We start from the raw sequence: 24928 nt of genomic DNA, 5'->3' as shown, positions 1-24928 counted from the left end.
AAAAGTTGACAGCTATGGCATAGGCAGACTTGGCCCTCCAGATGTTTTGGGACTACAACTCCCATCATCCCTAACCACTGGTCCTGTTAGCTAGGGATGGTGGGAGTTGTAGTCTCAAAAGATCTGGAGGTCCGAGTTTGCTTATGCCTGACCTCGTTCCTTCCAAGGTGAGCTAAGTGAGCTAAGCCGGGCGGGATAGCTTGCAGTATGGTATTAACCCCTTCATGCAATTAAGTAGACTTAAACAGGATGGTTATATGAGGCTGGTTATCCCACAGAAATGGCTAATGTAGTTCAGGGTAAACAAGTGTAAAGTGCTTCAAATCAGGACAAATAATCTTAATTTCACATATGAATATGCTCATGGGGTCTAAACTGGTGGTGATTGACCAGGAGGAGCAAGTCTTTGAGGTTGCAGTAGATAGCTTGACTAATGTTGACCCAGTTTTCAGCAGCTGTGAAAAAGGCAAATTCAACCCTACAGATCATTTGGGAAAGGAGAATAAAACTGCAGATATAGTATCATTAAATCATTGTCACCTCCTGCAGTCTCCAGAAATCTGTATTCACATGTATACTATCTCCAAGTCTGGAGGTAGTATCCAGCCATACTAACTAGTAGTGCTCATTGTTAGCCTTATCCTTCATGAAAATGTCCAAAGTTGTCCAAGTTGGGCCACTACTGCATATTGTGGTAGCAAATGCCATATTTTAATTATGTGCTCTGTCAAGAAATACTTCCATGTTGTCTGTGCTGAATCTCCCAACTTTCAGCTTCATTGGGTGGGCCCTAGCATTACGAGAGGGAGGCAAGTTCCTTTCTGTCCACTATCTCCATTCCATGCTTAATTATATATACCTTTTGTCATGTTTGCCCCTTGCCTTTGCTCTAGCTCCTTGATCATTTTGCTTGCACTTTTCCAGCTCTGTGATATCCTTTTCGAGGTGCCGTGACCAGAACTCTGCACAGTATCCCAAGTGCAATCACACTGTAGATTTGTATCAATAAATGGATATTGGTGGCTCCTTTCCTAATGATTCCCAGCATAGAGTTTGCTTTTATGCTGCATTTGGTTGTTTTTGTTTGCCATTGTTGGGGCAATGGAGAGTTTAAAACAAAAAAAGAAAAGAAAAGAAAAAAGGAGCAGCAGGTAGGAAGGGGCAAGTCCTCATTTGAACAAACATCTTCCAGTGGACTTGATATTGGCAATCCACAGGGGTAACTATGCATTCCTAGTGAGCCAGTGTGGTGTTGTGGTTAAGAGCGGTAGACTCGTAATCTGGTGAACCGGGTTCGCTTCCCCGCTTCTCCACATGCAGCTGCTGGGTGACCTTGGGCCAGTCACCCTTCTCTGAAGTCTCTCAGCCCCACTCACCTCATAAGAGTTTTGGTTGTGGGGGAGGAAGGGAAAGGAGAATGTTAGCCGCTTTGAGACTCCTTCGGGTAGTGATAAAGCGGGATATCAAATCCAAACTCTTCTTCTCCTTGCCTTCTTCCAAAAATGGGAACTTGAGAGGATGGAAACTATATTTAGCAAGTCTGCTGCATGGCTCCCACAGGAGGCAGTGATGACCCAACTTGGATTAGGCAAATTCATGGAGAAAACTGTTGATGGGTACTAGCCATGATGGCTCTGCTCTGCTCCCATGATCAGAAACAGAAATGCATCTGAATACCAGTTGCTGGAAGCTGCAGGAGGTGAAAGTGCTATTGTGCTTATGTCCTGCTTGCAAGCTTCTCACAGGCATCTGCTTGGACACTATGAGAACAAGATGGTAGACTAGGTGGGTCACTGGTCTGATCCAGTTGGGCTATTCGTACAATCTCAACATGCATGTTTTTAAATATGCAAATAGCAGCCTCCAGACCATGGGAATCGGAGAGGAGGTGTATCCTACCGTGCCTTGTGTGGTCCTGCCAAAAAAAGTGTGTTCCTGAAACTATTTGCATTGAGATAAAAGCTTCCATTGGTACAAAGAGCAGCTCACATCCCATGCAACCAATAGCTTCTGGCAGGTGATTTCCATTGGGACCATGGGCCTGTGTAGGGTTAATCTTCCTCTCCAGGTCCTAAATCATGGGTAGGCAACCTAAGGCCCAGGGGCTGGATGCAGCCCAATCGCCTTCTAAATCTGGCCCATGGATGGACTGGGAATCAGCGTGTTTTCACATGAGTAGAATGTGTCCTTTTATTTAAAATGCATCTCTGGGTTATTTGTGGGACATAGGAATTCGTTATCCCCCCCCCCCAAAATAGTCTGGCCCCCCACAAGGTCTGAGTGACAGTGGACCGGCCCCCTGCTGAAAAAGTTTGCTGACTCCTGTCCTAAATGCTACAGGCATTAACTTGGTCATGTGAATCATGTAACTCTGGGCATCAGACAAATGTGGACATGCCCTAACATCCTTTCGTGCAGCACCCTTGCTGTGTCCCCAAACTCCCTTGTGTGGAGCAAGAAAGGTCTGCAGGGCTTTTTTAAAACTTCTGTTTTCTTGAACATAGAACATCTCACATTGAGGACTCTGATATACCTTTCCCACTTAACATTGGGCACACCACACCTTGGGAGTGGGGCTGCCATGCAAACCCCTGCTTTTGCCCTTGGATACAGAGTTTGAGAGTTCAGGCAAATACCTGAACACTCCTTATCTCTATAGCAGGCTGTTCATATGTTGCAGCAGGGGCAATGGAAACACGTAGCATGACAGTGCTGATCTGCAAAATATTCTTTCAGTCTTTAGAGCCAACACAGGAACAATTTGCCATAGAAGTGTCATTTGTAATTATTTGTATTCTGCACTCTCACTCTCATTTCTGCTTATAAGGTGTAGCTGTTTTCTACACACACATGCACACAATTAACAAGCATTTTAAATGTGCAAATATTAATAGGAAGCTTTCAGCACCAATTCTTAGATTTGCACCTCAGGAAGTCACAACAACAACAATTCAACACATGATGCAATCAAAGTTTTATTGGAGATAAATACATGTTATTTCCCTTGAGCTTGTTGTAGTAGCAGTATATTTATAGTTTTTCCCCATAGTAGGTTGAGTAGAGTATGGCAATTAATCTTGGAAGAGATGGACAAACCCAACTGCATTATTTTTAAAGTAATTTGCTTATGAAAAAGAGCCAGGTATTAAACATATTTTTCAATACAAGCTTGCACTTTTAAGCCAACCAACCTTGTCACCAAATTCATGGCTAGTAGACCTATGTCTTCACATTGAATACCCTATCCCATCTTCCCTTCTCTCCCTCCAACAAAACACAACTGGCTGAACTCACAGACAGCTAGCTTCTTCAGTTAAGTAGAAGCTAAACACTAGAATAAACTCCAGTTGGCCTCAAAAAGCTAAATGCTGGAAATTTGGTGATGGGTCTGTCACTTGCCTCATGATATACGCGCCTATGGGCTGTTGAGTTATCAGGAGAAAATGACACTGAAAATTTGACATTGAGGGAACAACTGGCAAGTTGTATTTTGTTAAATTTGTTTATTGATTTCTCAAAAAACAAATAACACTTATTTAAAAAGACATGGTGGTGGTGATGTCATCTGCGCAACGGTCAGACTTACCCTCTCAATTTATTTGCTGATTATATCACACTGATGATCTCTGATCCAGACTAATCACTGTCTATCACTGTTTATCCTGTGAATTGTGATACATTCAAAGTGATCACAGGCTTTAAGATCTGTCCACAGCATGTAAAATATCTAGGAATTCTTGGGTAAAGCTCGATAAAAGTATTTTTTTACCATTACTAAAGATACTGTTAAAGACCGAAAGTAATAGGCCCAAGTTAAACCTATCATGAATGGTAAGAGCGTCATCGGTAAAAATGACGGTATTACAAAAATTGTTTTCATTTCAGACTATTCCTATTTGTATACTGATCGATACTCTTAAAATTATTGGTAAGGTTTGGCAATTAAGGCAAAAGACCTAAGACTGACAGTGATTTACCAACACTTCCAGAATTATAATCATGCGGCTCATCTACAAAATGCAATTAGAATGATAATATGCAATACAAACCTATGCTTTTCAAAATACTCAGCCAACTAACAATTGGACAACATGATCACGTAAAATGGCTGTGGGAAACTGATTTAGCATAGAAAGTGAAGATGTGGATTGGAATAATTTATGGGCCAAAAAACCCTCAGCATTAGTCTCAACTCATATATGAGTGATTACATTTAAGCTGTTACATAAATGGCATCTGACACCACTAACATGCAGCTATAGTAATAAATCATTATCATACTTGTGTTTGTAAGCTTGCAATACAAATGGTACAATGTTCCACATGTGACTTATGTACATCCTTTTGGTAAAAGGTTTTCACAGGGTGGGGGGGGGGGGAGCCACATCAAAGGGCAACATGCAGATTGCACATCAAGTTTAGGACTGTTAACCATTTCCAGGGAAGATCAGCTTAATTTCAACTGCAGCAATAAAACTACTAACACATTTGTAAAGCTGAGCAGGGTCTGGTATGGTTTCAAACTGGACAAGGGATCGCGTGTTGAGATTCCTGCATTGCAGGGGGTTAGACTAGGTCACCCTCGGAGATGCCTTCAAACTCTACTGTTCCACAGTTTTATACAAGTGGTTAATAGATTCACTTTCCACTTGGTGGCACAGAAATGGAAGACACTGGATCATTCACAGAATTCTGTGTGGAAGCAAGATGCACAGACAATTTCCCTTACTGGAAAAACGAACAAGGACTGAATAGCACAGAAGACATAGATGTCTGAAACTTGTCATCCTTTCATTGGGTTTTCAAAATGATAACCCTGATGACCGGCATCCACCTAATTCACTCAATGGAGTCTGGCAGAATTTAATAAACTGATTTGTTCCGTGGGAATAAATGGAGGGAGGGAGGGAGGGATGGGAAACGAAGACATTTGTTGTATGTGTTTCTGTGTTATATACTGAAAATCAATAAAATTGACTGAAGAAAATAAGAAGACAAAAACGCCAGTTAGCCCAAGGAGTCAGGCCTGTATGGCAGAGTCCCTGTAGGACTTAGCTCCGCCGACCCTTCCTCTTTGAGGCATGGCGTGGGTGATGATTGCGGGGTGACGATGACAGTGCCAAATCCGGCTCCCTTCCCATGCTGTTTGCCTTTTCCACTTTGCAGAGCAGCTCACTGTCCTCAGCACTGATGGGCCGGATGATGTGGCCAGGCTTGGTGACAATGTGAGGAGCTGTCAGACGCTGGAAAGCACGCTGGGTGTTCCAAGTGGGGCCCATGGGTGCTTGGATGCTGCGTTCAAATTGCTTGCTGTTCTCAAAGGGGAAGGGCAGCTGGCTCACCTGCAGTGTAGTGAAGAAGTAGTTTAATGGCACCCTGAAAGTGGAAGGCTAGGAACAACACACAGCTAAGCAGGCAGTTCCTGGGAGTGAGGTAGCACGTGCACAAAGCCATGGTGAGCTGCTTGCATTTTATTATTTTGTAGTTGCAACCTGCTCTGTCAACCTTCAGGCAGATAAAACAATCCTTATAAAAAATACCAAAAGAAAAGAATTGCTATCAGGTACATAGTACAGGTGGACGCGGGTGGCGCTGTGGGTTAAACCACAGAGCCTAGGACTTGCCGATCAGAAGATCGGTGGTTCGAATCCCCGCGATGGGGTGAGCTCCTGTTGCTCGGTCCCTGCTCCTGCCAACCTAGCAGTTTGAAAGCACGTCAAAGTGCAAGTAGATAAACAGGTACTGCTCTGGCAGGAAGGTAAATGGAGTTTCTGTGCACTGCTCTGGTTTCACCAGAAGCGGCTTAGTCATGCTGGCCACACGACCCGAAAGCTGTACACCAGCTCCCTCAGCCAATAAAGCGAGATGAGCGCCGCAACCCCAGAGTCAGTCATGACTGGACCTAATGGTCAGGGGTCCCTTTACCTTTACATAGTACAGGCAGTGACCATTTCCTGCACATCTGATTGTGGCCTGGCCACCGACATGCATGCTGCTTTTGGTTCCAGAACAGGGCAGAACAGGCTTCTGCGCAACTGCTGACACATACGATAACCCAGAACACAACCCCCATGCAAACAGGGTGTTGCCTGTACATACCCAATCAAGTACATACGAATTTGCCTTATAACAGGTTGGACTATTTATCCATCTGTCCCAGAACTGTCTATTTCTCAGAAATCCACGCAGACCTCTTTCCCATTACTTCATCCTTTTGACTGGCGAGGCAGGGGATGGAAACTGGGAATTTCTGCATGCAGCACAGATGCTCTCCTGACTGAGCTATGGTCTTTCCTCAGTTAAATTCACAGAGTTTAATTACATTCCTGCATTGCAGGGAGTTGGACTAGACAACCCTTGAGGTCCCTTCCAACTATAATTAAGAAGAATAAATAAATTCTAACATCTTAGAATTTTATGATTCTAAGAACATTTATACTGCATCTTCTTTCCCCCACATTGTTTCTGCAGGTGAAAGTGTGAACGGCAGTCTCCCAGGCCAGAGTGATAAACTCACCTGATGCACCGCTGCTGAAATATTGCGCTTTTCACTCAGGATGACATTGGGCAGGTGCCTGTCTTTCCTTGGGGGCCCAGCTGCTGGTTTGATAAGGAACCTAGAGGGCAAAAAAGAAAATGAAGAAGGGAGGTGAAGCAGGTGACAGCTGGCAGTGACAGACCACTAAGCTTCCGCCCTGAAACGTACCGTCTCTTCTTCATCTTACTCGGCTGTAGTCCTGCGCCTCCCCACTCGCCCCATCCTGGAAGCACCAGATTGATAACTTTCGGTTTGCTGCTCTGCTCTGCCCGACGCTTTTCTTTCATAAAGTCGGCAACGACGTTGTCACTTGCAAAGGCCTCCCGGATCACCTGTCGCTGGTCTTTGCCCATCTCTAGCTGCAAGGGAGAAAAAGATCAGCAGGCAGGTGGACAAGGAGTTTCACAGGATTTCCAGACAATAGGTAACTAAAACAGGAAGAGTATAATCTAACAGTGACCTTGATGCTCAATTGGAAATGTAATTGTTTTACAGAAAGTGCTGTTAAGCTTTCTTGAAGGCCCTGCTGGAGCCAAAAGACAGGTGTACAGAGAACAGACAAATGAGTCTCCTCCCCACTTTGCATCCTTAACCAACAAGGAGCAAGATACTGCTGAGTGGCACGGAACTGCATCCAATGAAAGCTCATTTGAGGAGATTGCTGAATTGCTTCTGCTCACAGAGTCTGACTCAGTGCAGGGATTTGGAGCAGGAAGGAATTTCTCTGCCCAGAGGTCTGTCCAGGAGCTCTGGTGTTTGGGTTTTAAAACACCTCCTTCCCTTTCCCAGCAGCATGTGACTCAGCTCGCGTGCAAGAATTCTCTGGAGCAGTTCGGTCCTCGAATACTTTCCTGTAATACACAAGCTGTCTGCTTAAGACATGCTGGCATGATTCAAACTAAATGACAAAGCATGCTTTGTCACATTGCAGCCCACCCCAATGTGCCCCCTCCCCAAAACTGATGGACTCCAATTCCCATCATCCCCCAGTTAGCAAAACCAATGCTTACAGGTAATGGGAGCCATAGTGAAACACCACCTGGAAGGCTGATCAGATAATAATACATTTGCATAACAAGAGACTCTTAATCTCAGGGTTGTGGGTTTGAGCCCCATGTTGGGCAAGAGTGAGTCCTGCATTGCAGGGGGTTGGATTAGATTACCCTCATGGTTCCTTCCGATGATTCTATTAGCGTCAGTGTGCTGCTGCTGTCCCTTCCTCTCTCCCTTCTTTATGTGAAAGGAGCTGGAAATCACCTGATTGTAAGCTCTGGACAGTTCCCTGTTATGTCTGCACTTGTGGAACAGAAATTTGTTTTATCTGCTGCTCATTAAAAAATAAACCAGCATATTGAAGACACCTAACCACAGTTCCTCAAGTTTGGACTTAACAGGGAACTGTGATTAATTCAAAAGTGAAAGCATAATAATGTCCCCTTGGTTATACAGTGGAACCTTGGTTCCCAAATGCCTCAGTTGTCGTATGTTTCAGTTCTCAAACACTGAAAACCCGTAAGTAAATGCTTCCGTTTTTGAACGCTTTTCGGAACCCGAATGTGCAATGCGGCTTCCGCTGAGTGGAAGAAGCTCTTGAAACCAATGGGAAGCTGTGCCTCGGTTTTCGAAAAACCGAATGGATTTCGTCTGAGAACCAAGGTACCATTCTATTATTAGTTACTATTTAATGTCTAAGTTTCTCTAGGCATATAAATTGTACTAATGTTAATAGCCTAGTTTTTGTTTTTTGTAATTGCTGTTGTTGATATTTAGGTGCTTCCACCAGGATATTATTCTTAATACTCTATATGTATGTATATATGTATATGTATATGTATATGTATATGTATACACACACACACACACACACACACACACAATGTGTGTGCATTCAAATAAAAACATTTTTTAAAAAGGGATAAAGTAGAAGCTTTCAGCCTCCTCTTATATATGTGGAGGAGTGCATGAGCCTCAGGTTTCTTCTTCTAACAACAAACCCTAATTTGCCATTCATTTCTGAACTGGGCCAGCCTGCTCTGAAAAAGCTAATCTGTGAAGGCAATGATTGGCTTTCTCATACAATGAGACAGTTGGTCCTTTTAGCTCAGTGCTGGCTCTCCAATAACTCTAGGCAAATACGGCTTCTAGATCTGCTACCCAAAATCAGTTTTTAATGAGAAACAAAACAAGGAATGAACCAAAGCTCTTCTACATGTGATGGAAGGGGAACCTGTGGACCTCCTGATGTTATTGGACTACAACTACCCTTAGCATCGTTGGCTATGCTAACTGGAGCTGATGGGTGTTGACTAATGACATCTGGAGGGCCACAGCCCCGCCCCATCCCTAATGTAAAGCATGCTCTCTACCACTGGTCTCTTCCCTGATGCACTGGGATCAGGCTCCCTGCAGCTGGAAAACAAACACGCCAAGGAGATTAAACCTTCTCCCTGACATACTAGCTTTCTCCCATTGGGGAGCTTTCAAAGATGAATGCTTCTCACGCCGTTAGCCTGAAGGGGCACAGTGCAAGTAAAGCGTTAGCACTTAGCTCTTCTGGATCCAGGGAACCCCTGATTAGCCCCTCCTAATGGTGCTCACCTCATCCTGTACAGCAGAAGGCAAAAACGGACACTGAATGGGACGAAGTGGCTGAGCCAGCACTGCCTTCAGATCAATCAGAGCCTTCCGCTTGGCTTTCTTCTTGGAGCTCTGGGTCTTGCCACCCTTGGGCGATGACTCTGCTTCCGGAGGCTGCTGAAGTTCAGCACCGTTGACTTCTGGCATTCCGTTTTCCAGTGGAACTTCCTCTGTCTCTATGGCCTCCATATCCTCTAAGGTACGAAGCCGTTCCAGCTTCTCATTCAGGAGCGGCCCCTCCGGCACAGGGCTTGGAGGTGCTGGTAAAAGCACGTCCGTCATCTTGGGCATCGCTTCCTCACTGTTAAGACCTGAAGCAAGAACACGACAAAAATTAACATAGAATCTGAAGGGCACTGCTGGATCAGACACCACTCTAGCGCAGCATCCTGCAGGGTAGGAAAACCAAGGCTCTCTTTCCGTTGCTGCCCTTTAGCAACTGGTACTCAAGGGTACACTGCCTTGGGATGTGGATGCTCCATATTGCCATCATGGTTAATATCGGCAGACCCAAAATTTTCACTAATCAACTTTTTGGAATCCATCACCCCCCCCCCAGCAAGCATACTCAGGCATATCATTTTAATACATCCCATTTTATTTCTATTTATTTTGAGTTTTAAAATAAATGTTGACCTGTTTTTGCATTTGTCAGTATTTTTAAAAGAAATATTTCAGTTTGTGCTTTCTAAAACCGTGTGGAGATTTAAGCAGTCAAGTAAGCAGTATGCAAACTTCTGTCAACTAGCTAAATAAAATGATTGCTTCTTACAGCACTCAAAATATACTTTTTTCCCCTGAAGGAAGCACACATAGCAAACAAACACAAAATAATTCTGATTAATAAAAATTAGGAATGGATTTTATTTCAGCAGACAATGCTAAAAGACGTGGTGTAGTATTTTACATTAAACCTGCATTTTAACCCAAGCTAATCCAAAAAGACAATAAAGGGAGGATTCTAGTGGTACAAATCAAAGTCCAAGAAGAAAAGATAGTATTGGTGGAATATATGCACCAAATGAAAATAAATCAAAATTCTTTCAAAAATTGGAAACAGATCTTTTGGAGATTGCAGATGAGAAAGTAATACTAATGAGAGATCTGAATGGGGCGCCATCATTAGAGATGGACAGAACAATTAGGAAAAAACACACTAAAGCAGGTAGGCTACCCCATACTTTTTTTGATATGACAGAGGCACTGAATTTAATAGATATCTGGAGAATAAAACATGTGTTTGATAAACAGTTCACCTTTTTCACATGTATATGGCAGTAGTGCCAGACTGGATGCAGTTTGGATTTCAAAAGAATTAGAATCAAAAGTTTTTAAAATTGAAGTAGATCCCAGAACATTGTCGGATCATAGTCCTATAATAATGGAAATTCTGAAAGAAAGTTAATCCACCTTTAGATGGAGATTGAATGAGGATCTATTAGATGATAAAATCTTGTTAGAAACAAGGTTCTGGGAGATTACTTTGAATTAAATCTTATTAATGGAACCTGGCTGCAAACAGTATGGGACACTAACAAAGAAGTCATGAGGGGACTGTTTATACAACAAAACTCGATTAAGAAAAAGGCAAGAGAAAACAAAAAGAAAGAAATTTTAGATGGAATTTCAGAGAAAGAAAAAGAATTAATAAAAAAACCAAATAAAGACACGGTTAAACAGGCAATTAAACTATTACAAATTCAATACTCACTGTTGATTAATGAGGAAATAAGTTGGAAAATTAAAAGGATGAAACAAAAGTATTTTGAACATGCCAACAAGCCAGGGAAATTACTGACATGGCAAATGAGGAAAAGTGAGCAAAAAATATATATAAATAAGATAAAACATAATGGTAAGGTCACTGACAAACCAAAGGAAATAAGGGAAGACTTCATTAAGTACTTTACAGATCTTTACAAAAAAGGAATTGAAAAGAAGACACTGATGGAAGAATATATAAAAAGCAGCACTCTCCCAAAAATAAATGAAGAGAAATGGATACTATTAAATGGAGAAATAACACTGCAGGAAATATTAGATGCAATAAATTAAGCAAAGACAGACAAATCCCCAGGACCAGATGGAATGTCTGCAAAGTATTATAAAAAATTAAACAGCTTGTGATTCCCTTAAAACATATGATGAATGAGATTTTAAAAACAGGGGAAGCCCCAGAAACATGGAAAGAGGCCTATATAACATTAATACCAAAACAAGATTCAGATATAACATTAGTAAAAAATTATAGGCCCATCTCACTATTAAACAACAATTTCAAACTGTTTGCACATATCCTTGCTAACAGAATGAAAAGATCTTTGGAAGAACATTTACATCAAAACCAAGCAGGATTTCTTCCGGGTATACAAATGAAAGATATTATCAGAAATGTTTTAAACATACTTGAATACCTGGAATTGCAAAATGAAAAACAAGCAGCATTGATGTTTATAAATGCAGAAAAAGCATTTGATAATGTTTCTTGGGACTTCATGAAAAAGTTCTTGAAAAAAATGGAATTTAGAGTAAAATTTAACAAAGGAATACAAACTATCTATTCAGAACAGAATGCAAAATTGATTATTAACCAGGTGATAACAAACCAATGTAAAATACAAAAAGGAACTAGATAAGGATGTCCATTATCACCGCTTTTGTTCATTCTGGTCCTGGTGGTTCTGGCAAGGAATATTAGAATGGATAAAGAAGTAACAGGAATAAGAATAAAGAAAAATGAACATAAATTGAAAGCCTTCGTGGATGATTTGGTTATTACTGTAGAAGATCCAAAGAATTCTCTCCCTAGAGTAATAGAAAAAAATTCAAAAGTTTGGACAAGTAGCAGGTTTTAAACTTAAAAACAAAAAAAAAATTGTTAGTTAAAAATCTTAAAGAAACAGAAAAGAACTATCAGAATCTATATAGAAATCCACAAGTAGGTAAAGTATTTAGGAATATGGCTAACAACAAAGAATCTTAATACAGTGGTACCTCGGGTTACATACGCTTCAGGTTACAGACTCCGCTAACCCAGAAATATTACCTCAGGTTAAGAACTTTGCTTCAGGATGAGAAGAGAAATCATGCAGCAGCGGCGCAGCAGCAGGAGGCCCCATTAGCTAAAGTGGTGCTTCAGGTTAAGAACAGTTTCAGGTTAAGAACAGACCTCCAGAACAAATTAAGTTCTTAACCCACTGTACCACTGTATTTACAAAGACAATTATTAATTTTTTTTGGAATGAAATAAAAAGGAATTTGGAAATATGGAATAGGATGAACCTCTCTTTTTTTAGGACGAATTGCTGCAATAAAAATGAATGTATTGCCAAAAATGCTGTTCCTTTTTCAGACAATACTGATAATAAGTAATAATGCTTGCTTCAAAAAATGGCAGCAAGATATTTCAAAATTTATCTGGAATGGGAAAAGGCCAAGAAATAGCACAAAATACTTACAGACTTACAACAGTGAAGAGACTTTTCTCTTCCAGATTTTAAAATTTACTACGAAGCAGCATGCCTTATTTGGATTTGGGATTGGATTAAATTGGAAAAAGAGGAGGCAATAGACTTAGAAGGACACGACAACAGATTTGATTGGCTTTCATATCTGTGGCATGGAAAAGCAAAGGTACACAAAGGATTCCACAATCACATAATTAGAAAGTCCCTGATAAGGGTATGGGAAAAATACAAAGAATTACTGGAATACAAAACTCCGTGGTGGTTGTCACCTATTGAAGCATTATCACTTAAAACGTTAACAATGAAAGGAATATGGCCAACATATAGAGATTAGTAAAACAAAAAGGAAAGTGGAAATTGAAAGATTACGATGAGATAAAGGAACACCTTCAGAGTTGGTTGCATTATAGGCAATTACCATATTTTTCGCCCTATAGGACGCACTTTTCCCCCTCCAAAAATGAAGGGGAAATGTGTGTGCGTCCTATGGGGCGAATGCAGGCTTTGCGGACCTCTCCGTAAGCAGCGGGAGCGCTCCCGCTGCTTGCGGAGAGTTGCCTGCATGCTGAAGCCTGCGCGCGCTGAGCTCAGTGCGTCCAGGCTTCGCGGACCTCTCAGCAAGCAGCGGGAGCCAGTGCTGGGCTCCCATGGCTTGCAGAGAGCTGCCTGTTTGGGGGCTGGGGTCGGGGGAAGCTCGGGCTACCCCTGCCCCAACCCCGCGCCTGGGGGGGAAATAATTTTTTCCCCTTTATTTCCCCCGCAAAAAACTAGGTGCGCCTTAAGGGACGGTGCGTCCTATAGGGCGAAAAATACAGTAAATGAAATCTTCATGGAAGACAACACACAGTTACACTTACAGTTTCCAAATTCCAAAAGGATATCATAGATGATAATTCTAAATTGTTAAAGGAGGCGTATAATATTCTGTTGGAATGGGAAACTAAAGATGAAGACGTTAAAGCAGTAATGATCAAGTGGGCACAGAACATAGGTCATAACATACAATTTGAGGATTGGATAAGGCTTTGGAAAGTGAACTTGAAATTTATGGATTGTATATTGTTGAAAGAGAATTATATGAAAATGATGTACAGGTGGTACTTTACACCATTAAAACTGGCCAAAATATACAAAACAGAACAAAAGAACTGTTGGAAGGTACATTTTATCACATGTGGTGGGATTGTAAGATTATTTTAAAAAATTGGGCAATGATATATAAAGAATTGAAGAAAATGTTTAAAATAACATTTGCGAAAAAACCAGAAGCCTTTTTGTTAGGTATTCTAGGACAAGAAATGTCGAAGAAAAATCAGGCGTTATTCGTGTACGCTACCTACAGGAGCAAGAATCCTAATAGCACAAAACTGGAAGACTGGAAAAATACCATCTAAAGAACAATGGCAAGAAAAATTGATGAACTATGCAGAACTGGCAAAATTAACAGCCAAACTGCCTGAAAAGGACAATAGTGACTTTGGAAAATAATGGGAACCCTTTACTTGCAGAAACAAGAAAAAAACATGAACTCGTTGGCAGGATTTAAATAAACATTCACAACTTTATTTACAGATAACAAGAAATATAAGTAGTGATAACAGAACTTTATGTATAAACAGAATGTAACAAACCAGAAATAGAAGTTGGGAGGAGTCAACAGGGAGGGGGAAAACTAGAAAATGGATGTTAAATGATGATATTGAATAATTGTTATGAGAAAAGAAAATCAATAATAATAAAAAAATTGTATCCTGAATATACAGCCTATTGTTTTCACTGGATGACCCTGCCCTGGTATTATACAAGGAATAATAGCACCTTATCTGTTCATTTCCCCCACACCATGCATTGTTTTATGGCCCTGGCCCTGCTGACCTGCAACAAAGCCTTGCAGCAAAGTCTCCTCCTTGGTTGCAGGTGGCTCCGTCTCTTCGTCACTCTCTTCGCTGTCTTCTGGTGCAGCTGGAAGGTCCTCCTTGGGCTCTGCGCGGGACCGTCCCAACATCCAGGGGTTGTCTGGATCCAGCCCAGCAGGCCTCTCATTGACAACACTTGGCACGAGATCCCCCTCTGCGTCAGTGTCGTTGCCACCTTCCTCGCTATCAGATGCCGGGCGTACTTTCTGGGTCAGTTCTTTGTTCCGGGCCAGCTGCTCCTGCATGGCTTGCCTAGCCTAGAAAGGCAGGCAGGCAATAGCATTTACTTGCAGACCTTAGGCTTACAAAAGCTATTCTTTGCTTCTTCACTAGAACCCTCCCAGGTCCATCCAACCCCCAAAGCCAGGTGCAAGGAGTAGAGCCTTTGAATAGGGTTGCCATACATCTGGAATTTCCCGGACATATCCGGAATACTGCAGTTGGAAGCAGTGTCCAGCTGGAAATCAGCAACATGTCTGGGAAAATCTGGACGTATGGTAACTCATGTCAGCAGTGTCGTTTTTGCCCATTTTCCATAAAATAGCTAAAAAAATGTCTGTCACACACACACAGCTCAAAAACTCTGACAAAAAAACCCAACCAAAATCTCAACAACTTTTGTGTCCAGATTTTCACTTTTTGAAATATGACAACTCTACCTTTGAAGGTGGCGCCATATGCAAAATGGAGGCTTAGGGGGAGGAGACAGTTATCTGCTGAATCCCAAAAGTCAACATGGATACTGGGATGGTTTGCATAGACAAACCTGTTTCTGTATTATTTCAGATAAGAGCTGAACGGTCTGGTGCTGGAGGATTCTTTTTGACACAGCTGTTGCTAAACAATCAGAAGTCAGAAACCCTTGCTGATCTACTGCAAACTGTCCAACAATCTACCAGTAGATTGTAGATCTATCTTTGGCCCTTCCCTGACTTATAGTATCCCATGTTTTCAGCAACAAGGGGACCAGCAAAGCATACACCCATCTAATAACCACCCCGGAAGCAAGTAAAATATTTAACAGCCCGACTTACAATAATTCACTACTATTTCCTCCCCCTCCCAAGTAAGAATTGCAAACAATACTCTCCAGAGAAAGTCAATTTCCCAGGAGAAAGGGTATGAATTGCAACTGGCCAGAAAATGTTTTGCCATCTGTTTTTGGCTTTGGATGTAAATCCACCCAATGGCAGGAAGGCAAGCGGACAAAAGAAAGGCCTTTTATCACCCACTTGCAAATGTTGTTAAAGGTGCTCTAAAAACCACTTCTATGGGAAAAGCCTGGTATTTTCAGCGAACCCTTTTCTGGAAGCTACGTTTCAGCTCGATCAAATCTCTCAAGCACCTGCCTTGGTTTAATTACATGTTAAGAGCGGGTTTTGGCTGATAAAGCCTCCTCGCTCCACACGTCTCTCACCTCTAGGTTGTACTTTGCCATGAGGACTGTAGATTTGGCCCACTTGCCCTTGTTCTGGTGTTTCAGGCTCATCCTCTCCTGCACAGAGAAATAAGGCAAAATGTCACGATGGTGGAGTACAGTAAGACAGCACCCTCCACTAGGCAGAGGGGGCTCATCTCGGTGCCACAGGAAGAGGGCTGCACTCACCTCAATACGCGCTTTCTCAATTTTAGCTAGCTCTTCTAGAGCTGCCTCAGGGTTAGTTTTCCGCAACGTCTCGAATTCTTTCAACACCTTGCGTTTCCTGATCTTCCTAAGCATCCTGTGATACCTTCAGGAAGAGGAAGATAGCAATGTCAGAGGCTTGAATAGCCAGGCCAGAGGGAAAGGACACACAGCTAACTGACATCACTGCCAACTCCTGATTCAAGGGAGGCAATAGAGCTGGTGTGTAGAACCTGTTTGCCTATTGGCAGTGCTTGTTGAGGCTGATGGGAATTGTAGTTCAAAAACATCTGGAGGGCCAGAGCCTGCAGCGGAGAGTCAGTGAAGTGGTTAGAGAAGGGACAAGAAAACTGTGACTTTAAATGTTGCTGCCCTCCCCTCAACTTCAGCCAGCACAACCAGTGGCCAGGGATGATAGGGGTTGGAATCCAGCAACTTATTGAGGGCCAATAGTTCCCCACCCCTTGTTTGGAGTATCAGCCTAGGACCAGAAAGTCTCAGTTTCAAATCCCTGCTAGCTGTCTAGCTCAATGGGTCACCCTGATTGAGTCAATGTCTCTGCCTTACCCACCTCACAGGATAAAGATAAAATGGGCATGGGAATGTTGAGAGAGAGAGGGGGAGAGCAATGTATACCATCTTCTCGAGGACATCATTGAAAGAAAAGTGTAAAAAAAAAACCAACAGAGCCCACACCTGTTGGGGAACAGAGAAACCATGCATGGGGCTGCATGTTTTCATTTTGCGTGCACAGGGATTTGAATCTGTTTCTAACATACTCCAAACGTTATTTATTATTATTATTATTATTTTAAAAATTAAATTCTAATTTTTTAAAAATTACATTTATGTCTTGCCCTTCCCTCCCAAAGGAGTCCAGTGTAGCAAGTCGCAAGATGCCTAGTCCTTTGTGGGCTGCAAGGAACTATGCAGAAACTGAACAGGGCTCATCCACAAAAGTGAGAAGAGGACTTTTCCCACCCAGCCTCATTTCTTTTAGGCAGCCAACTTAAAAAGATGAAGGTAGGTGGGATGGCTGCTCACATATTTTCTCCAACTTAAGTCAGCTGATAAGCACTTACAGCAATGCCTGCTTTGGGCAGGGATCAGTTGATCAAGAACTCTGTAGTGCAGCCAATCCCTGCAAGCCTTGCTGTCGCGACCAATCATCTGATCAGGACTAACAGCAAGCCTTTCTTGGAACAGGAACAACTGGAAGCATACTTTGCAGCTTCCCAATTCTTCTTCCACAGCCATGTCTTTACCTGCCCCCACACCCAATGTAAAATTTGATATCAGGTATGGAGCAGGTAACTGTGCTTGCAGGGGAGGGGGGAACGGCAGTTTTGTGGTCCGCTATCAGAACTAATGGGACTGTAGGTTCCCAGCCGCTGCTCTACAATTGCTTACCTTTTGCTCTTGATCTTCCGCTGACGTCGTGCCTTAGCCTCGTAGTAGGACTGCAGGACTCGAGCCTTCTGGCGCTGCATACGTCGCAACTGTGCCTGGAAATGCGCACAAATGGAGAGGAGGGCTGACTGTAAAAGCTTACAGAGCAAGGCAGTGTGGGATCCAGGAGGGAGGGAGAGATGGAGAATGGGACAGAAACAGCCAGATCTAGACTCACCTCCTCCAGACTCATGGCCTGCAGTGAGGACTTCTCCTGTGGCGTCAGGAGTGGGTCCTTCACCGGCTGCTTTCCTCTGTGCAGAATATCAAATATTTCTTGCTCCAGGGGTGTTCGTGCCTTAGAGCGGGTGGGAAGAGGGAAGGATGGACACAGAGAGGTAAGTTTCAGCTTACTCTAAAGACTAGTCCAACAAGGTTGCAAAAGGTCACTAACAAAACAGGGGACCCCCACCCCCCAACCTCACAATATTTTATTTGCCAGTCTGATTTTAGGTGAAGGGATGCTACCTCTTCCTTTGCAGACTATGCTTGTCATTGCTGCCTCTGGAGACTATCTGGAAACTTGAGGCACCATGGGAACTAATGAAGTTATGAGCATGTTACATAGGTGCTTTCCCATATTCACTGGCTCCAAGTTAGTTCCAAGGCTCGGCTGGTTTTGACATTTCAAGCCTTTCATGGCTTAGGGCTGCAGTACCTGAAGGATTGCTTCACCTCACCAGGTAAAAGGGCCTTCTCTGCAGTGGTCCCGACTTGCATAAGACCCTCTGCAAGAGGGGATTGCTTGAACTCTAATGTTGTTTTAGAACCATGCAAAGCCTTTAAAAGGGGGGGGGGAGCCCCCACAGGCATTCAAACTCTGTTTGTTTTACCCCTGAAATATTTTAGGTTGTGATTAGATGCTGTCGTTATGGTTTTAGCTTTTCTCTGTCCCTATGCAGACTGTTGTAATACTACTTTTTAGAACTTATTGCTTTTATCGTACCAAAAGCATGTTAGTTATTGGCTGAGCAAAAACCATAGCAGGCAGGCAGATAGATAGATGATAGATAGATAAATAGAATGTATTATTATTTATTTGTTACATTTATACTGCACCCCAACTGAAGAACTCATGAATAATTTCTACACGACCCTTCTTTTTAAAAAAGGGAGAATACCACACCTTTTAGTAAGTTTTTAGTAAGGATAGGTTTTAGTTCCAATACAGACAGGAAGTTTTAAGAATGAGTGCTCTCCAAACATGTTGAGAGGGAGGGCTGCCTTGGCTGAAACGGCAAAGCTGTATAAAAGAACTGGCTCATGGAGACCAAATAGAATGATAGAGGCAGGAAGAGCAGTTAAAGCAACACAGCTTGAAAGGGCACATAAACAGAGGGAAGTGGTTGGTTGCTACCTTTTCCTTTTCTGTTGCACTTCCCAGTTTTCAAAGTGCCACATCATCTTAAGTAAAATGTAAACACTTATAAAACTTTCAGAACGGTACTTTTCTTCCAGAAAAATGCACCTGTGGCTAAATTCTCTAGATTTTTCTTCAGCTGTCTTTTAAAAGTAACTCAAGAGGTATGGACAAAGATCAGCTGGGACTGGATAGCCCATATAAGATAGCGTTACCACATAATTGCCATATATTATTTCTAGCAACAACAAAAAAGAAGAAAATTCCAAAGCCTGTATCAATAAATTACAGTTATTAGACCTTTGTTGATTTTTTTCCTACTCAGTACCACTACTGGGCAAATTGTATTCTTAAACTTCAGGTTAAAGATATTGATGCAAATTTATCCATGACAGCTGCTTATAAAACCTGCTCCTCAATTTATCTTGATTTGTCCAGTGACTGCTTCAAGGATTGTGCCAAATATATGGATAATGTGACTGTTCCCAAATATTGGTTGATCTTCTCTAGGACCAAATTTAATTGCCTTAACTGCCTATTGGGGTTTTCTTACAACAAACAATTCTGCCATCTGTGGGGATGGAGCGATAGAAATCCTAATAGGTATTCTTTTTGTAATTTTTTTAAGAGATGGGCAAAGCAGATTTATTCTTGTCTGACTAAAATATCCAGAAAGGTCTTTTGAGTGTTATTTAGCTTGCTTATTGGCTAATATGAATAAAACAATAACAGAAACAGTTCATAGATATTCATTTCCCACAACAAACCTTCATGAAAATATTCTGACAGTTAAGCGTTGTATGGGCTGTTTTTCTTTTCCCTGTTTCATATACACCTGTGAACCATATCAAATTTTATGCTGGAAGTTATATGGTTTGGGGGTTTCCTTTGTTTTTGAATGGGTCTGTAACTGCATAGTAACGTTGGATTGCCTAACAACTTATATGGTATTAATCTGCACAATAAAACAGGTAAGTGTCTCTCTAATGCTCTTTCTTTTCAGAGGAGGAACTGAGAAAGCAACTTGGTAAATTCTGCTCAAATAGGAGATTAGAGCTATGAAGCTGAATAGCTAAGTCAGAGCTCAGTCTACCAGACCACAAGCTACAGAAGCCACAGTAGATGATTGGCACACCCACACACCTCCAGGTAGGGCTGGGAGAGAACTGTGCCTGAAACCCTAGAGAGTTCTTTGCAGTCAACGCAGAAAATATTAAGTTAGATGGGACACAGTAGGAGAGCAGCTTCTTACACTCCTAGGGGCATAGCTTGGCTTGAACATGAGGCAAGAGCACCGTGCAACAGCTGGGTCCAGCTCCTGGGTCCAGCTCAAGCCTACTTCACACTTCTTGCTGAGGTCAACCAACACCCACCTGCCATCCATTTATCACTTCCTCAATGGCTGAGACAGTCACTCTCTCCTGTTGCAATGGGAAGACTAGCTGCTCAGCACGTCTGTTTTGCTGCACCACTGGCTGCCACTTAGCTAGGGCTTGAGATGTCTGAGTGTAGGCAGCTTCCCTCACCACCTGCAGGTAGACAGGTAAGACAAACACAACCTTCAGCAGGAAGATCCCAGTGACACACAGGTATTTCTTTATGAAGATGTGGGAGTTGTCAAGCCAGAACCCACTTCTGGCAGAACATACTATAAAAGTGTGAACCTCTGTTGGCTCCAACTAGTCCGAAACACACACACACACACAAATACATATATATGCATGTATGTTTATGTATATGTATGTGTGTGTGTGTGTGTGTGTGTGTATGTGTATGTATGTATATATATATATATATGCTTTCGTAGATTTTCACGGGTACAGGAATGCAGGTTTTGGTGTCCTCGGGTGTCTTCCCGTGTAAAAGTTGGGGTGTCTAGGCGACGTTTCGACGAGGTCTCACTCGTCATCTTCAGGCTGGTGCAGGGCTGATGGGAGTTGTAGTTCAGCAACATCGAAACGTCGCCTAGACACCCCAACTTTTACACGGGAAGACACCCGAGGACACCAAAACCTGCATATATATATATATATATATATATATATATATATATATATATGGTGGACCAGCTACAGTGAACTTTCCCAGAGGCATATTTTAGAGCACCCACTATAAAGATGCCCATAGTCAAGCATCAGTATAAGTTATTTAGGAAGGCATTACTTCACCCAGAATATGATGCAATCCCATTGTTGAAATCTTAATACTTCATTTAGTGAGAGCTGGCAATGTAGCCAGGTATCAATTCCGCTCCATCTATTTGATCTGAAACCATTAACATAGCACACCCAATTTAAATTACATCCACGAACCCCTCCTCTTCACAAGGCAGAAAAAAATACTTTGCTTTATCACACAAGACGGGAACATTTGGTTCCACATTCCACCTGATGGCTTTTTCCTGTTTATGCTCTGTCAAGCATACCGCCTCAGAATTGTTCTGTTACAGCCGATAACCCCTGATGGACCTATTCCTCATTAATTTATAAGACCCTTTATTAATTTTTTTTAAAATGATAAGCCTAGGAGCAAACCTTGAGAAAATGAATTTGACAACAAAAATCAAGAGAGGTACAAGTAACTTCCAACATGCGCACATTGAACTTGCGTGCATTCAGCTTCATGTGCTTGGCGAACAAATTTTGTAAAAATTTGAAAAAGGCAGGGTGCATCTGGGGAAAAATGGCAATCCCACCCATCACTGTTCCCAGTGCTGTGACTAAATGTGATTTTGGCTTTATGCTGTGACCGCAGAACAAAGTTGAGAATTACCTGTACCACAGGAAAAGGTACTTTTGCCAGTCTATCCTACTAGTGCCAACACACACATTTTCCTATGTTCCTCTCCTTTTGGTTTCTCCCTCCAGTGCCATTTCCTTCACATTTCTTTCTCCAATGCCAACATCTTCCTCCCTGCCACCACCCCAAGCACAGCTGCCCCCAAAACAGCCCACTGAACTCACTCGCTCATTCTCCTCCTTGCTCAGTGGGAGCTGGATGGCTTTTTTGTTCTGGGCTTTCTTCAGCTGCTTCTGAATGGAACTCAGAGCTGGTGAGCTGGAAGCTGGTTGCAGCAGTTCTGAGAGGAGAACTTTTTCTCTAGCATCTGCAATGAACAACACATGGTATCACTGGATGATAGGCCAGATCTGGGTACATCGTCTTGTCCAGTATCATCACTCTGATTAGCACCAGCTCTTCAGGGTCTCAGACAGAGAGACCTTCCCCATCACCTGATTTGTGACCATTTAACCTGGAGATACCAAACCTTTCTTCTGCATGCAAAGCATATGTTCTATAGCAAGTGTGGGGAACCTCTGGCACCTTCAGATGTTGCTGAACTACAACTCCCATCAGCCCTGCAAGCATGGTCAATAGATAGGGATCATGGGAGTTGTTGTCCAGTAACATCTGGAAGGCCAAACTTGTTCTATAGCCATGCATCTCAGTTCTCTAGAGATTGAGAAATGGTACATGGATCTGGTCACATGCTCCCTCCTAGCTATGCCCCATGGGTAACAAGGATCCATCTGTGCCAGTGATTGCTACGCTCCAAGAGCTCTCACCTCCACCACAAATATCAAATTCTGAGATCTGTCTGCTCGCCTCAGTGCGTTCAACTGCCCTCCGTCTGCAAAAAAAAGGAAAGGACATTGACCTAGTTAGGAATGGAAAATCAAGCTATTTAGATCGCTCATTCTTTGTCTCCATCACCAGGGCCATGAAATAGTCTCCCTTCTTTCTTACCGCTTCGCTCCAGCCAAGGCAGTGAGTGAATCCACAAGCTGGTGGTGCTTCTTTGTTGCTTCTTCATTGTCCGCCTGGGGAACAAAAGGTTACCAATGAATAAGGGCCAAGGACCATCTCACCGAAGGCTGAACCCAGACATCCTTGCAACACGATGAATAATAACTTCAAAAGGTACCACTGAGCATACCTAGCCTCTAGCATGACAGTGCTAACCTGTGAGGAGATGCAGCTACCAGCTAATCAGACTGGCCTTACAGCCAGGGCTTTTCCCCCCAGTTGGAACTTGCCAGAACTATGTTCCTGCACCTCTCAGGTGGGTGCTATTGCCGTTACAAGGGAGGAGTTCAACGTGAGTTCCAGCACTTCTTTTAATAGAAAAAAGCACTGCTTATTGCTTTGGAGAGTGGCCGTAAGGAAAAACGCAAAAAAGAAAGGACAAGGGGGGACACAGATGTCGGGATCAAAACTCAGGATTAGGAGTAGAATTTTCAAAAGCCATTTAAGCCTTTGCAAGGAGGCAACAATCCAGTTCTGCTATTTAATCTCGCAGAGCTTTAATATATTTATTCCTTATTGCATAAGCGTAGCCAGAATTTTTGCGGGGGGGGGGGGTGAGTCAGGACGTGGTTGGGGAGCAGGACTTTTGTCTGGGGAGGGGCGCAGAACCGACATGACTGTCCCCCCTTCCCCCTTGGCTACGCCTATGGCATGCTGTCCTGGACATCTTTCACGGGGCAAAGAAATCCTTAAAGTCAACTGCATTAAAGCGGCTCAACAGGAATACCGCAGCACGACGAGAAGGCAACAAAGGTACCCCCCGAGCTTACAGAGCGCTTCCCCCACGCGCGGATGGCTCTAAACCACCCCCTCCCCCACACATGGGATCACACAGAGTACAGTGGTACCTCGGGTTAAGTACTTAATTCGTTCCGGAGGTCCTTTCTTAACCTGAAACTGTTCTCACCCTGAAGCACCACTTTAGCTAATGGGGCCTCCTGCTGCTGCTGCACCGCCGGAGCACGATTTCTGTTCTCATCCTGAAGCAAAGTTCTTAACCTGAAGCACTATTTCTGGGTTAGCGGAGTCTGTAACCTGAAGCGTCTGTGACCTGAAGCGTACGAAACCTGAGGTACCACTGTACAGCTTTGGAAATAAATACGGTTGGGCTTGAAAGTTCACCTCCTTCTCCTCATCGTCCTCACTCATGACCAGCGCGTTCCTCAAGGGATGTTCCTCTTCTGCGGCCGCCATGGGGGGGGGGAGCTCAGACACCCCAATACTCCCCTTCCCTTTTTCTTCAGTCCAGGAACGGAGGCTGAGAAAGGGAGGTTGAGCACGTGGATGGTCAAGCCCCGGCAGGGAGCAAATAGCACCCTGCGCGCCGTAAAGCACGGCAGCACTTCCGGCTGCGAACCTAATTTTTTGCGGTACTTCCCCTCCCTCCCCCACTGGTGAGGCCATAGGGACCGCTATTGCGCTGCTCTGGGAGGGCAAGGACATGTCGCACGTGACCCGCCCTTATTTAAATATGCAAATTAATTATTTAAAATATATGCAAATACGCGCAACCACACCCTTGCAATCTAAAAGGGAAGTGAGCAAGAAGGGTACAAAGGCTTCTTCCCTGAGGCTACTGGCTATTTTAATAAGGGGCGTGGCCAGCTCATGACCACGCCTCATTGGGAATCTGGACAAGACCACAGAAGGCGGGGCTTAGCAAGAGCCAATGATGTGCCCGAAACAGCAACCACGTGAATGCCCGCCTTTGATCCATTGACGCAAAAAAACTCTGGTCGGGTCCTGCCCTTCATCCCTGCCCGTCAGGCAGTTCCGCCCCCCTCGTGGCTTGGGTTTTTTTTTGGAATGACGTGCGGTTCGGCCAATGAAAATGCGAAAGCAGGGATAGCAGGCGGTTCTTGAGAAGGAGATGCCCAATGGAAAGCCTAGTTCCTCTCCTCAGGAGGGTGAAAACCTCCCCCCCGTTTTTTACTACGATCCTGACGTAAACAACCTGCCGCCCCGCTGCCGATGAGCCGCTTTCTTGGTCTTAGGAAGCGGCCTCTGAGCCAAGCGCACCAGTGCTCGCCCCCCACTCAGGATCCTAATGGGTGAGGTGGGAGGGAGCGAGAAAAGGCCCCGCAACTTAGCCTCACCCTCTTCCCTTCACCACATTGTGAGTGAGCGATC

The 24928-nt window shown here is 43.3% G+C and overlaps 1 protein-coding gene across 1 annotated transcript; it reads right to left on the bottom strand.

The window, feature by feature from the left end:
• Nucleotides 1–2959: 2959 nt before the first annotated feature.
• UTP14A (UTP14A small subunit processome component) lies at nucleotides 2960–24924 on the bottom strand. Its single transcript, XM_083424221.1, has 14 exons — nucleotides 23921–24924; nucleotides 22739–22812; nucleotides 22558–22622; nucleotides 21955–22097; nucleotides 20365–20520; nucleotides 17810–17929; nucleotides 17593–17687; nucleotides 16165–16288; nucleotides 15976–16053; nucleotides 14518–14815; nucleotides 9137–9486; nucleotides 6707–6897; nucleotides 6518–6617; nucleotides 2960–5342 (listed from the first exon to the last, which is right to left on the bottom strand). The coding sequence occupies exons 1-14, from the start codon at nucleotides 24239–24241 to the stop codon at nucleotides 5052–5054; spliced, it is 2406 nt and encodes an 801-aa protein (XP_083280347.1). The 5' UTR covers nucleotides 24242–24924; the 3' UTR covers nucleotides 2960–5051.
• Nucleotides 24925–24928: the final 4 nt, after the last annotated feature.

The sequence above is a fragment of the Podarcis tiliguerta genome (genome assembly GCF_965153285.1).
Source record: "Podarcis tiliguerta genome assembly, chromosome: Z".
Classification (NCBI taxonomy): domain Eukaryota; kingdom Metazoa; phylum Chordata; class Lepidosauria; order Squamata; family Lacertidae; genus Podarcis; species Podarcis tiliguerta.
Note: the sequence above shows the minus strand (reverse complement) of the source record. Positions and strands in the feature narration are given on the sequence as shown.

Coding starts and splice junctions, on each gene's coding strand:
- UTP14A (XM_083424221.1), bottom strand. CDS start 24,241: ATGTCCTTGCCCTCCCAGAGCAGCGCAATAGCGGTCCCTATGGCCTCA. Junction 16,289..17,592: donor CGGAAGATCAAGAGCAAAAG/GTAAGCAATTGT, acceptor CTCTTCCTGAAG/GTATCACAGGATGCTTAGGA. Junction 14,816..15,975: donor TGGCAAAGTACAACCTAGAG/GTGAGAGACGTG, acceptor CTGCCTTTCTAG/GCTAGGCAAGCCATGCAGGA.